The following is a 13,492-nucleotide window of genomic DNA, read 5'->3' on the forward strand; positions in this document are numbered from 1 at the left end:
GACCAGGATTTTGGATGCTCCTTTACAGTCTGATGTGTTGTTTGGACCGCCTGTGGAAGCAGTTTTAAAGAAAATGGAGGACAAAGCTAAGTCTATGCAGACTGTTAAAGATTTTTTGCAGGTGCAGCCTCCGAAGTTTAGTAGAAATTGGCCTGCTAAGGGGTGGACATATCCTGCTTATGGTTCCCAGTCTAGGGGTAGGTCTAGACGTGGTAGGGGCAGGGCTCAAGGTTCGTTTAGGCCTAGATCAGACAGTTCACCTGCTCAGACTTCTGGTGAGGGCAGGGGTCAGTCCTTTCGTAAGCAGAACCAATGACCTGCCTTTTCAGCTGCCAGTGGACTCTCGTCTGGCAGCTCCTTTGGGAGGAAGATTGTCTCTTTTCAAAGAAAATTGGGATTTAATCACTCAAGACAGATGGGTGCTGGATATCATTCATCACGGGTACAGATTTTATTTCCACACTATGCCCCCTTTCAAAGGCATGCCAGATGTTCCTCCTCCACAACGAAAAGAGGCTCACAAGCAAGTTTCTCAGTTACTCCAGATAGGGGCTATTCAGCCAGTCCCTGTGTCAAAAAGGGGCTTCGGATTTTATTCTCGCCTGTTCCTAGTACCAAAGAAGGGGAACACGTGGAGACCAATTTTGGATTTATCTATCCTCAACACTTATCTGGACATTCCCAAGTTCAAGATGTTGACGTTACAGCAACTGTTACCTCTGCTGGGCAAGGATCACTGGATGGTAACTTTGGATCTCAAGGAAGCTTACCTTCATGTGCCCATAAGGCTAAGTTGCAGAAAGTATCTGCGGTTTCGAACTGGAGATTTTCATTATCAGTTCTCTGCATTGCCCTTTGGCTTATCTACTGCCAGAGTATTCACAAAGGTTCTGGCTCCAGTGATAGCTTACTTCAGGCTTCAAGGCATTCAAATTTATCCTTACTTGGACGACTGCCTGATTCTGGCTCAAGAAAAGGAACACCTTCTACAGCATCTGGAATATGTTATAGCAGTGCTAAGATGCCTAGGGTATTCTGTGAACGAAATAAAGTCCAGTCTAGTACCCTCTCAAGACATGTGCTTTCTGGGTGTGAGACTGAATACAGCAGCCCAGATGGCCTTTTAACCCCGGACAAACAAAAGAGTCTGTCACTTTACTTCCATCAACTATCTCATCAGTCCGTGCTGACTGCAAGGACAGTCCTTCAAGCATTAGGGTTCATGGCATCTTGTATTCTGGTGCTTCCCAATGCCAAACTGCATATGAGGAAGCTGCAATGGTATCTCAAAATGTATGGACACAGCACTGCCAAGATTTGGACACTGTCATTCAAATAATACCTTGCCTTCAAAAGGAATTCTTGTGGTGGGCTCAGGAATGTCACCTAAACAAGGGACTCTCTGTGACCCGGCCAGAGGCGAGTCAGATTTTAACGACAGATGCCTCGGACACTGCTTGGGGAGCTCATCTAAATGGAAAGTGGATACAAGACAAGTGGCCTGCCAGACTACAACATCTACATATCAACATGAAGGAGATGTTAGCAGTCCAGTTTGCATTGATGGCGTTCAAGGAGTTACTTCTTCCAGGGCAGGTGTTGATTCTGACAGACAACACAACTGTCATGTGGTACATCAACAAGCAAGGGGGAACACATTCTTATCCTCTATGCAGGCAAGCAATGATTTTATGGGAGACTGCGTTAAGCCTGCAACTGACTCTTCAGGCAAGGTTTCTGCCAGGAGCACAGAACTCCCTAGCAGATGTATTAAGCAGACAAATCATGGATCCCCACGAGTGGAAACTGGATCTTCATGTATTTCAGAAATTGACAGTGTCATGGGGAACTCCAGACATAGATCTGTTCGCTTCTCCACTAAACCACCAGCTGCCAAAGTATTGCACAAAGGGGTTTCATCACACAGCTTGGAAAGTGGATGCTCTGTCTTTCAGTTGGAAAAACCTTCATGTCTATGCCTTTCCACCTCTACCTCTTCTTCTAAAGGTATTACTAAAGGTCAGACAGGACAGGCCAAGGATGATTTTGATAGCTCCAGATTGGCCTCGGCAACACTGGTACCCACTTCTAAGGAGTCTTGTAAAGAAGCCTCCATGGCCTTTACCTCTGATTCCTCATCTGTTATCTCAGAAGGACGGTCATCTGCTCAATGTCAAGCTTCCATCTCTTCATCTCACAGCTTGGCATATTCTGTGTTGAAGCATGGTAGGTCTCAGCTTCCTCAACAAGTTTTAAATGTGATTATGGAAGCTAGAAGGCCTAGTACTAGGAGAGTGTACGCAGAAAAATGGAAGAGATTTTTATTTTGGAGTACAGCAAAGAATTTGGAGATTTCAGAGCCTAATTTGAGTGTGGCTCTTCAATATCTTACTGAATTATTGGACAAAGGTTTGTCTTTCTCTTCCATAAAGATTCATGCTGCAGCAATTTCAGCTCACTATGATTGTGACCCACCTTTGTTTTCGCATCCTTTGTTCAAGCAGTTTCTTAGAGGGGCAAAGAATATAAGACCCCACGAGAGCTCCTACTCCTGCTTGGGATCTCACTTTTGTGTTGGAAAAACTTACTCTCCAACCTTTTGAGCCTGCAGCTACTGCTGAATTGAAATATTTGTCATGGAAGACTGCTTTTCTGTTGGCTATTACTTCTGCAAGAAGGGTGTCTGAGTTGCAGGCCCTTATGGCAGTAGAGCCCTTTTGATTTTCCATAAGGACAGGGTATCATTACGCACTAATCCTTCCTTTATGCCTAAGGTAGTTTCTAGTGTGGCTTTAAACCAAACTATTCATTTGCCTACGTTTTTGCAGATCCTCAAAATAAAGGGGAAAAGATTTTGCACACTTTAGATGTACACAGGCAATTGCGTTATTATTTGAGCAGGACTAAAGATTTTAGGCAGTCTCAGCAGTTACTTGTTTCTTTTGCTTTAAGTTCACAGGGCAAGCCTGTGTCAAAACAAACTATTTCTAGGTGGATTGGCTTTTGCATTGCATTTTGTTATTCCCATCATGGCAAAGAGGTTCCAGCTGGGATTAGGCCTCATTCCACTAGGGCTACTGCCACTTCAACAGCATTTCTAAGGGGTGGCAACTAAGGATATTCTGGAGGCAGCTACTTGGAGTTCAGTGCATACTTTCTCTAGGCATTATCACCTGCCTATATACTCTAAGACTAGAGCTGGTTTTGCCACAGCTGTTTTACAAGGCATGTTGTCAGCTCCTGCTACTTTATAATTTGCCAGCCTCCCTTACCTCTGCTTTGGGATTCTACCCAATTGTCAGGACTGCAGCAAGGGAAGACGAAGAACATAGTACAGTTTTGTACCTACCATAAATGTAGATGTTCGAGGATTCCCTTGCTGCAGTCCAATTTACCCTCCCTCCTTCCCTCTGTGTTTCAGGGTGGTTGTGTAGGTGAGTTTACATGCTTATATTTTTGTATATATTACTGTATATATTGTACATGTTTTTTGGTGCACGTTGTTTTTAGGACTTGTCTTTTTGGGTCTTCTGACATCTGGGGCAAGAAAAGACTGAGGAAATGACGTCGGTCATGCGCATTAGTACCCTGACGTACTGACGTCAGTCTAAGGCGCCATGACCGACGTCAGCCTTATACTCTGGTATTCGGGCCGACTGGGACGCGGACTATACCCAATTGTCAGGACTGCAGCAAGGGAATCCTCGAACATCTACATTTATGGTAGGTACAAAACTGTACTTTAGTATATATAGTAACGGGGGGGGGGGGCATAGCCCCCACCTGTTTTAAATATTTTGAATTATATACATGGATACTTGCATTTCCAATAAATTACTCTTTTCTGAACATAATATTTATCCAAACTATGTGGGGGACGGTGCCCCCCAGACACCCCTTACTATATATACTAACTCCAGGTTCGCACTAAAGTGGGTAAAAGGCCATATATAACTTTCAGTGAAATGTGTTTCAGTGAATTGTGTTTTCAGTGACTTGAGCTTTCAGTGATTTGTGCACAGTCATTTGACTTTCAGTGAAATGTGCTGTTTGGAACATCAAATGGCTGGGTCATATCCCTGCATATTAATTAGGTGAAAATGTTGAATCTGATGGAAGAATTCAGCAGATTATGCATCTTCACTGAATATATAATGTGATGTCTGTATAGGAGCTCAGGTAAATGTCACTTCTACACTTCGGATCGTGTTTTTACAGGGAGACAAGCCCCCTGCACCTCCCTGTGGGGGTCTGCTCCCCTCACACCCCCTGTTAACTATATATTCCAACTCCAAGATTGCACTACATTGAGGAATGGGTGAATGTCTCAGTCTACACTGTACTGCTATTCATTACATCGAGCTGTTATCAGCGAATGCACAGTGGCATTCGCTGATATGAACTATTGATAATTTAACGTTCGGCAGCACATGAATCGGCCATCTGCCTTTCAACATTCCCAACTTCGCCGAACCTACATTCAACATTTTGACTGTAAACCTATAAGGTGTGTGTGTGTGTGTGTGTGTGTGTGTGTGTGTGTGTGTGTGTGTGTGTGTTCCTATGTAATGTAATATAAAAAGCACCCACATTTTTAGCAATGCCATGTGTCATTTATTTTTGTCCTGTTACAACAGATATTTATGAGTAGTTTATTAGTATTTCTAATTATTTGTTTTTGTATTAAATTAATGTTTACACTTTGCCTTATTACATTACTGTAGATAACACTTTGTTTTCTTCAGAACAGTACCATTTAGCTAAAATACATTTCAGGTTGGGTATTGTAACTTGAGTTTAAAGCTGGTAATATTTTTTGTGCCAACCATGAATATATTTAACATGGATATGTTTGCTTACTTTTTGTAAATTGTTAATTAAGGCTGCATACATAGCAGCAGATTGTCAAATGACAGAGCCAGTAATATATCCTTTAATAAAAGCACAAAACCTCTCTAGTGCCTCGGCATTAAGCCTTCAAGGAGATAACATTAATGTTATCTCCTGGAAGGCTTAATGCCGAGGCACTAGAGAGGCTTTGTGCTTTTATTAAAGGATATATTACTGGCTCTGTCTTTTGAAAATATTTTGTTCTCTTATTGGTGGTTCTGAATAGCAGCAGATTGTGACTGAATAGCATTGCTTTTTTTGTGTGTTTTACTACAGGAGATGTGGTTATTGAAAGTGGGCAGCATTACTGGGAGATAAAGGCACAAAAGGACTGCAAGTCTTATAGTATTGGAGTGGCATACCGTAGCCTGGGGAAATTTGACCAGCTGGGGAAAAACAACATATCCTGGTGCATTCATGTAAACAACTGGTTGCAGGCCACCTTCTCAGCAAAACACAACAACAAAGCTAAACCATTGGAAATGCCAGTTCCTGACAGGATAGGCATTTATTGTGACTTTGATGGAGGTTAGTATTAACGACTAAAGGTTACAAAAAAATTATTTTTTTTTCCTTCAACAACCTTGTACAAAGTGATCATGGCAAAAGAATCATTTGAAGTGTAGCATTTAATGTTTGGAACTTGTAAAGCCTACATGTCAGTCTTTGTCTTTTCAAAACTCTTTAGTAGTAGGTGCTAAGAAGCACTCATTGTACCAGGACTTCAACACAACAGTTGAAATTTTGTTAGGTGGCCAGGACAAGTTTTGTTTTTGTAGATGCCAGACCCATGTTTGAGTGACATTGTCTGTAGATTCATCAGTGCCTTAGTTCTTCACTGTCCAACTTCTAAGCAGCATTTAATTCCACACTTGAGAATCTGAATTTTTCCCCATTAAGTTTGTTCATTTTCCTTCTAGAAAGTCTTAGTGTAATAATGCAAGATGTTAAGTTGTCAATCTCGCCTTCATTCTTGCTGGATGGGTCCGGAGCCGATCCTCGGCTCCGACTCGGCCAATACTAAAAGCTCGAGAGCTAATTCCACCGGCTCGAGGCTCCCCTATATCCCACAATGCTAGGCGGTAACTACTCAGATCTCGTTTGCCGCTATAGCTACGAGGTGCTTTTCTTACCGGCTCAGGCACGTAAGTGAATTTTTACCTTTGAGGTAGTACTAATTCCCCTTTCTTTTCTTAGTTATATTGTTATTGTTTGTGTTAGTTTTTAGTTCTATCGACCCTTCTTTTTCGATTCCCACCCCTCTTGTTGTTGTTGTTCTAGGCCTTCGGCCCTTCCCTCACCCCAGTCCCTTTTTTCAGTTAGTGTTGTAGGGGCTTGTGTGCTTGTGTTTTTTTTGGCTACTTATTTTTATTTTCTTAGTGTAGAGTGTCTGTGTGTGTGTTTGAGACAGCCCCTCTTCCTTAATGTCTAAGGATAAGGTCTCAGGCTTCAAGAAGTGTGACTCGTGCTGTCAGAAGATGTCTCTGACAGACGGTCACACTTCTTGTGTGTACTGCCTGGGACCTGTGCACCTGCAGGACTCTTGTGCTGTCTGCCATGGTTTCAGCCCTCGAGTCCTGCAGGAGCTAAAAACAAGCTCATCTTAAGGGGCTTGTTAAAGCCTGAAGGCCCCCGACTCAGTCTGGGTCGGGAAGCCTTCAAAACTTCAAAACAGTCGGCTCCTGCTCTTGAGTCGACTGTGGAGAAGTCGGCAGGTTTGGCCATCGGCTCGCCGGAGCCGATGTTCTTAGGCCTCAAACCGTTACCTCGGCTCCGGCTGGAGCCGAGGCTGATAAGTCTTCAAAATCGGCTCCGATACCATCATCGGAGCCACTGTCTAAAGAGGTCTAGATCCCTCCATCGGATCTATTCTTAAACCTCTTACCGTTACTCCGCCCCGGGCTGGAGCCGAAGCTAGTAAGTCCCCATCCGCTCCGATACCATTATCGGAGCCATCTTACAGAAAGAGGTCCAGGTCCCCCTCCATCGGATCTGTGCACTCGGCGCCAGGTTCCCTCTCCTTCGAGCGGAGTCACAAAACCCATTCCTCTCGGTCTTCCAGGTTGTCAGACCATGATTTGCAGAGGGTGGTGAGTAGACTTCTTAAGTCCGAGGCACTGGCCCAAATGCTCCATAGCCCGACTCATCAGTCATTGGCTATTCCCGTCCCAGATTACATTCCTCCTCCGACTCCTTCGAGTTCGGAGCCAAGGCTTGTTGGAGCCATGACTGTCGGTGCGTCGGATCTGATACCTTCCATTTCGGTTCCGTCGTCTGCTCCGATCTCCTCTTTGGAGGGATCTCGGCGCCGAGCTTCCCTCGTCGGCTCCGAGGGGGCGAGTGGCATCGGACCCTTGTCCGACACCGCTCTCCCTCTCGGGGCTTCGGTGCTGGTGAGTTCGGCTCCGACTTCGACTTCGGAGCCGTCTCTGTCGGTGCCGGGAGGGGTCCTTGTCTCTTCGGAGCGAGGGCCTCGGGCCTTGCCTGATAGAGATGCCTTCGAGGTCATGCGGAGCGTGCTAGAACCAGGTTCTGCCCCACAGTCGGCTCCCTCAGCCCCTCCATCTACAGTGCCTGCGGTGATTTCTACTCACCCCCTTGTCTCACACCGCAGAGAACCAACTCCTCAAGATTCCCCATTGGGAATTTCCTCCTCTTCCGAGGTCTCTCCTGACCCTGCAGGAGATCCCCCTAGGAAGAGGCAGTGCAAGAGGAAGCACATTGACTCCCCTGAGTCTATCACCTCTGACACTGACTTAGAGGAATCCGAAGGGTTCCCTCGTTCCCCCTCTGAGGATGTCTCCTTTGCAGACATCCTTGAAATCCTCAAACAGAGGGGGAAATTGGCCAGCCCTTAACCCTTCGGAGGATGAGTCAGTGTATCTTGAGGCGTTTGGTTCTCACCCTTCTACCTCCTGGGTGTCCCCTCCCTTTGACCCCCTTATGGAAGTGGTGGCAAGGAAGGCTTGGACGGCTCCTGACTCAGTGGAACCCACCTCGAGGAGACCATCCAAATTTATCACTGCCCCCACAGACAAACAGTTTTTATCCAAAGGTGTCCCTGTTGATGCCATGGTGGTGGCTGCGGCCACAAAGAAGGAATTAGCTGATCCTTCGGTTCCTGTCCATCCTCCTAATAAAGAATCTAGGACCATGGACAGGTACGGCAAGCGGATGTTCTCGTCAGCGACCTTTTCAATGCGGTCGCTGAACTACTTATGCCACTTCACCCGTCTCCAAAGAGATTTGCTCAAGGATATGGGTGAACTGATGAAGGATCCTACAGCTGAGGGGTTCAAAGACACAATGAACTCCCAGTTGGCAACCCTAAATTCAATCGTGAACTCCTCCATGCGGCTAGTCTCGTACGCAGCAGATGGAGCGAGTAGATCCGCAGGCACAGGAGTTGCCTTACGAAGGCACGCCTGGATGTGGCTATGCAACTTTGTGGACCCTTTCAAGGCGTCCTTCACCAATTCCCCTTTTGATGGATCATCTTTGTTTGGTCCACAGGTGAAGGATACATTGACCAGGTGCGAGGTGGAAGGTAAGACTCTCTCTGCCGTAGGAGTCCATTTTTCCACCCCTTCTAGACCCTATCCCAAAGGTCAGAGGGGAGGAAAGATGTGGTTCCGAAAACAATCCCAGGGAGTCTCATCTGACGCACAAGGCCGATTTCCCCCTAGAGGCAGAGGGGGGAATAATAATAGACGCCGCCCCAGAGGCAGAGGAGGTCCGCAAAACCAGGGTAGCAGAGAGGTGTTCTCTGACAAACCCTTTCAGCACCCCTGAGGGGCTGCCCGGCTGTCCGCCTTCGGAGGCAGTCGGGGGAAGATTATCGCTGTACCCAGAAGCCTGGCTTTCCCTAACTCAAGACAAATGGGTACAGTCGATCATATCCGAGGGTTACAAAATTCCCTTTATTCATATTCCAACCCAACCAAAAAGATCCCTTCCAGACGTTCCACCTGGTCTAAGGGAAAAAGCAGCATTAGAAGTGTCAAAGCTGCTGCCAAAAAGAGTCATCCAATCAGTCCCAGCAGACCAGCAAGGATCCGGAATCTACTCCAAATTCTTTTTGGTACCAAAAAAAACAGGGGACTGGAGACCCATTCTGGATCTCAGCCACTTAAACAAGTTTGTCAAAAAAACAAAATTCCGGATGGTCACGCTACAGTCCATCCTACCCTTCTTGGGTCAGGACAATTGGATGTGCTCGATAGATCTTCAGGATGCGTACTATCACATCAAAATGAACCGACGCTCCAGGAGATATCTCCGCTTCAGGCTGGGAGCCAATCACTACCAATTCAGGGCCCTGCCCTTTGGTCTCACTACAGCCCCCCGGGTGTTCACCAAATGCATGGCAGTGGTCACTGCTCACTTGAGGCGCCAGGGATTCCAGGTGTTTCCATATCTGGACGATTGGCTCCTTACTGCCACCACCAGACATCAGCTTCTCCTATCCAGGGATTTCACCATTCAAACTGTCAAGCTCTAGGCATTTCAATAAATTTCGAAAAATCTGCCTTGTCGCCTTGTCGGTCTATTACTTTTATAGGCGCCAAATTAGATACACAGACCCGTTCAGCCACACTCACAGAGCAAAGGGTTTTAGACATCCGGAACCAAGTATCCCTTCTATCGCAATTAGTCAAAGCCAGACTGGTACTGAAGGTACTAGGACTCATGGCAGCAGCTATTCCCCTTCTCCCCTTAGCTCGCTTTTACATGAGGATCCTCCAATGGATGCTCTTTACCCAATGGTCCTTTCAATGACTCCCAATGTCCCACAACATTTTGATAACTGAAGTATGCAAGAATCAACTGTCTTGGTGGGTCACGTCACCTCAACTTCTCCAAGGAAGACCCTTCACTCTCCCCCCTCCAGTTGCCACGTTGACAACAGATGCCTCCCTGATCGGGTGGGGGGTGGGGGGGCATTATCAGGGCAGGACAGTCCAGAGCACGTGGCAACCCTTCGAGTGCCACTTGCACATAAATGTCTTAGAGATGAGAGCAGTGCTTTTAGCGTTGCAAGCCTTTCACGACTCTCTTCCCAAAGGGACTATTGCAATTCAAACGGACAACATGTCCGTGGTGTGGTACATCAACAAACAAGGCAGAACCAGATCATACCCTTTATGTCGAGAAGCACTCAGACTTTGGCAATGGGCGATCTCTTCTCAGCGTTTTCTGATAGCGACGCACATTCCCGGGAAATCCAACATCATTGCAGACAAGTTGAGCAGAGCAATTCTCATGCCACACGAGTGGTCTCTAAACAAATCAATTCTAGAAGAGGTATTTCTAAGATGGGGCCATCCTTGCTGCGATCTTTTTGCTACTCCCCAAAACAGCAAGTGTCAAGACTTCTTCACGCTCTTCCTGTTACCAGGCCATCCCACCAGAGACGCTCTAGTCCACGATTGGCCCCGGGGACTTCTGTATGCCTTTCCCCCCTTTCCACTGATACCTCAACTAATTCAGAAAGCCATCGCCTTGAGAGTGACTATGATCCTCATTGCCCCTTACTGGTCTCGACAGATATGGTTCCCTTTTCTTCATCGATACCTTTTGGAGCAGCCTTGGCATCTGGACCCAGTACCAGATCTGATTACCCATCAGTCGGGTCAGCTGCACCAATCTCTGTCTTCCCTAAACCTCACAGCGTGGTTTCTCCAATTCCTACCTTAGCCAGGCTTCCTCAATATCTCGCTCGGTCCGAGATATCTTGATAGCCTCTCATAAATCCTCTACCCGGAAGATTTATACTAGTAAATGGAAACGCTTTTCCCTTTGGGCATCATCGAAAAGCATTGATCCTTTTACTGCATCTATCCAGTCTATTTTAGACTTTCTAGCAGAACTTTTTCATTTAGGATCTTCTGCATCAACCATTAGAGTTCAATTGGCTGCCTTATCAAATTTTCATGTTGGTGTCTCAGAATCCAGCATCATGGCTCACAAACTCTGTAAAGCCTTCTTAAGAGGTGTGTTTCTTCTCAAACCTCCAATCAAAGATCCTCCGCCTCAATGGGATTTAAACTTGGTTCTGGCATCTTTAATTCTTCCCCCTTCGAACCAGCGGCTTCATGTTCTCTGAAATTGCTTTCTTGGAAGACACTTTTTCTGGTAGCCATAACTTCAGCGAAAAGAGTATCAGAACTCCATGCTCTATGCAGTCGCCCTCCTTACTTAGTTTTTCACAAAGACAGGGTATCTCTCCGGACTAATCCATCCTTTTTACCAAAAATTTCTTCTCAAATTAACCTAAACCAGTTTATTGATCTCCCCGTTTTTTTCCCTAACTATTCAAATAGGTCAGAGCAAAAGCTGCATTTTTTGGATGTTCATCGCCAACTGAGATATTACTTAGACAGAACTAAACAACTCAGGAAATTGGATCAATTGTTTCTGTCATATGCAGAAGGAAGATTGGGCCTTCCAGTCACTAAAGTATCTCTGTCTAGATGGCTCACCTCTACAATTACTTTCATCTATGAGACCAGACATCAAAAATTACCCTCAAGACCTAGAGCACATTCAACTAGGGCATTAGCTACATCCATAGCCTTTCAGGACAGGCTGCCAATAGACTTAATTTGTGCAGCAGCCACCTGGGCTTCTCCTCATACATTCATTTCACATTACAAATTGGACATGGTTTCCAGGAGCCGTGCCAATTTTGGTTCCACTGTTCTCAAGAGTCTGTTCTGATAAGCCACCCGGGATAAGGTGCTAGGGACGCGGTCCCATCCAGCAAGAATGAAGGCGAGATTGACAACTTAACATTAAGAAGTTATGTACCTACCATAACGTTCCATGTTAGTTGTCTTCTTCTCGCCTTCTTTCTTGCGTCCCTCCCTCCTTCCCCCAAGCCTGGACAGACCGACCGGAATTCTTTTGTGTTTCTTCCTCTGAAAATTGTTACTCCATTCTTGGAGAATAGTATTGCTTGGTATAGCTACCAAACGAGATCTGAGTAGTTACCGCCTAGCATTGTGGGATATAGGGGAGCCTCGAGCCGGTGGAATTAGCTCTCGAGCTTTTAGTATTGGCTGAGTCGGAGCCGAGGATCGGCTCTGGTCCCATCCAGCAAGAAAGAAGGCGAGAAGAAGACAACTAACATGGAACGTTATGGTAGGTACATAACTTCTTATTTTTTCTCATGTCTTGATTTGCAAGTTATAACCAAATTAATCAGTAATGTACGTTTCCCAAGGGTGATGTTCCAGACTATTTTGGGGCATTCTTTTGTAAAGTTACACATTCATGGTCAAATTAAACAACCATTTGCCAAGGTCGTTGTAGTAGGCACGGTATTTTTTTCTGAGCTGCAGTGACCTTAGAGTTGATTAAAAGCCAGAAGGGTGTAGGAGGAAAAGACCCCCGAGTGAAAGGTGCATGGGGATTTGGTCCTGCCACAAATGAAGCTGCATCATGAGCAAAGCAGTGTTGAACATTCATTTGATGCATCTTTTCATGGTGCTTGTTTTCTGTAAATTTTCTGGTAGCTGCTTTGGTGCAGGGAATGAGATTTCTACATTTACTGGCCATGAGACAAATGTGCTTAATGTCAAGAGAGTCTTTGTTCCTCAAGTGTAGAAAAGGGACTTCTTTCAGCACAAGAACATTCTCAAGTGGTGACTTGAGATTAGTTCCAGCCTTGTAGAGGGTGCACAGCAGTTTCCCAGCAAGTGATATGTTCATGTATGGTAGCTCACAAAACCAGACAATGGTATGATTTTCAAGTCTTTTTAATGTGTTAGACCATGTTTTAAAACTTGATCTGAAATCGGTCATGTTTGGTCAGGAAATTCAAATAGATTTCTTGACCTTTGACCTTGTTATATTAAGTAAAGGGAATCATGAACAAAGTCTGATATGTGGAGTGTGGGAATTTTAACATGTATTTCACCAGGACTGCTGCTGCTTCTTTACTTATTTCTTTCTACTTTTCAATGAAATGGTTCAGCATTGAAATGGACTTGTGTAATCAAATCATGTTTTATTTATTTATTCGTTTATTTGTGTTACCTGGTAGGTAGACTTATCTAGGGAACGTTTTTCAGCCAAGACCGCGGCACAAAGCACATTTAGTGCGACAGGATGAGAATGGTTATGGTTTAACAACATTTGATTATTTTCAAAGTTAGTTTCTAATAGATTTACTAGACAGGGAATAGTACATCATATATCTGTATTTTATTCTCAGAAGAAGCATGCAGCTTTTGAGAGGAGGTTGACTGTTTGCATGTTTACATCTTTACAACAGATGTTAGATCACTGTGAAAGAAGCTGTTTTACTAGGCTGCTATTTTAAACGGGAATTGACATAAAGTGTAGTAAGTACTTTAGCCATTGTCCTGTAAGCACCATGTTACAGAAGCAATGCATGTGGATATGAGAGGTGTTAAGTGCTGAGCCTACAAGAAGGAAAAAAGAAAATAAAAGTCATGGTGGTGCAGTGGTTAGCATTGCTGCCTCACAGCAAGAGGTTCTCTGGTTCGATCTTCGGCTGGGGTGCCTTCTGTGTGGAGTCTGCATGTCCTCCCTGTGGTCGTGTGTGTTGCATCTGGATGCTCCGGTTTCCTTCCAC

At 45.2% G+C, this 13,492-nt stretch overlaps 1 protein-coding gene across 2 annotated transcripts in view; it reads left to right on the plus strand.

Moving 5' to 3' along the window:
• The window catches only part of LOC122793200 (FSD1-like protein), a 913,201-nt gene that overhangs the window by 713,710 nt on the left and 185,999 nt on the right, over positions 1-13,492 (plus strand). For both annotated transcript variants that reach the window (XM_044061031.1, XM_044061032.1), the window contains exon 11: positions 5,167-5,418. In XM_044061031.1, coding sequence (XP_043916966.1) covers positions 5,167-5,418 — 252 coding nt within the window. The remainder of the gene's footprint in view (positions 1-5,166; positions 5,419-13,492) is intronic.

The sequence above is a fragment of the Protopterus annectens genome, chromosome 2.part0 (assembly GCF_019279795.1).
Source record: "Protopterus annectens isolate FY-2018-M chromosome 2.part0, PAN1.0, whole genome shotgun sequence".
In the NCBI taxonomy this organism is placed as follows: domain Eukaryota; kingdom Metazoa; phylum Chordata; order Ceratodontiformes; family Protopteridae; genus Protopterus; species Protopterus annectens.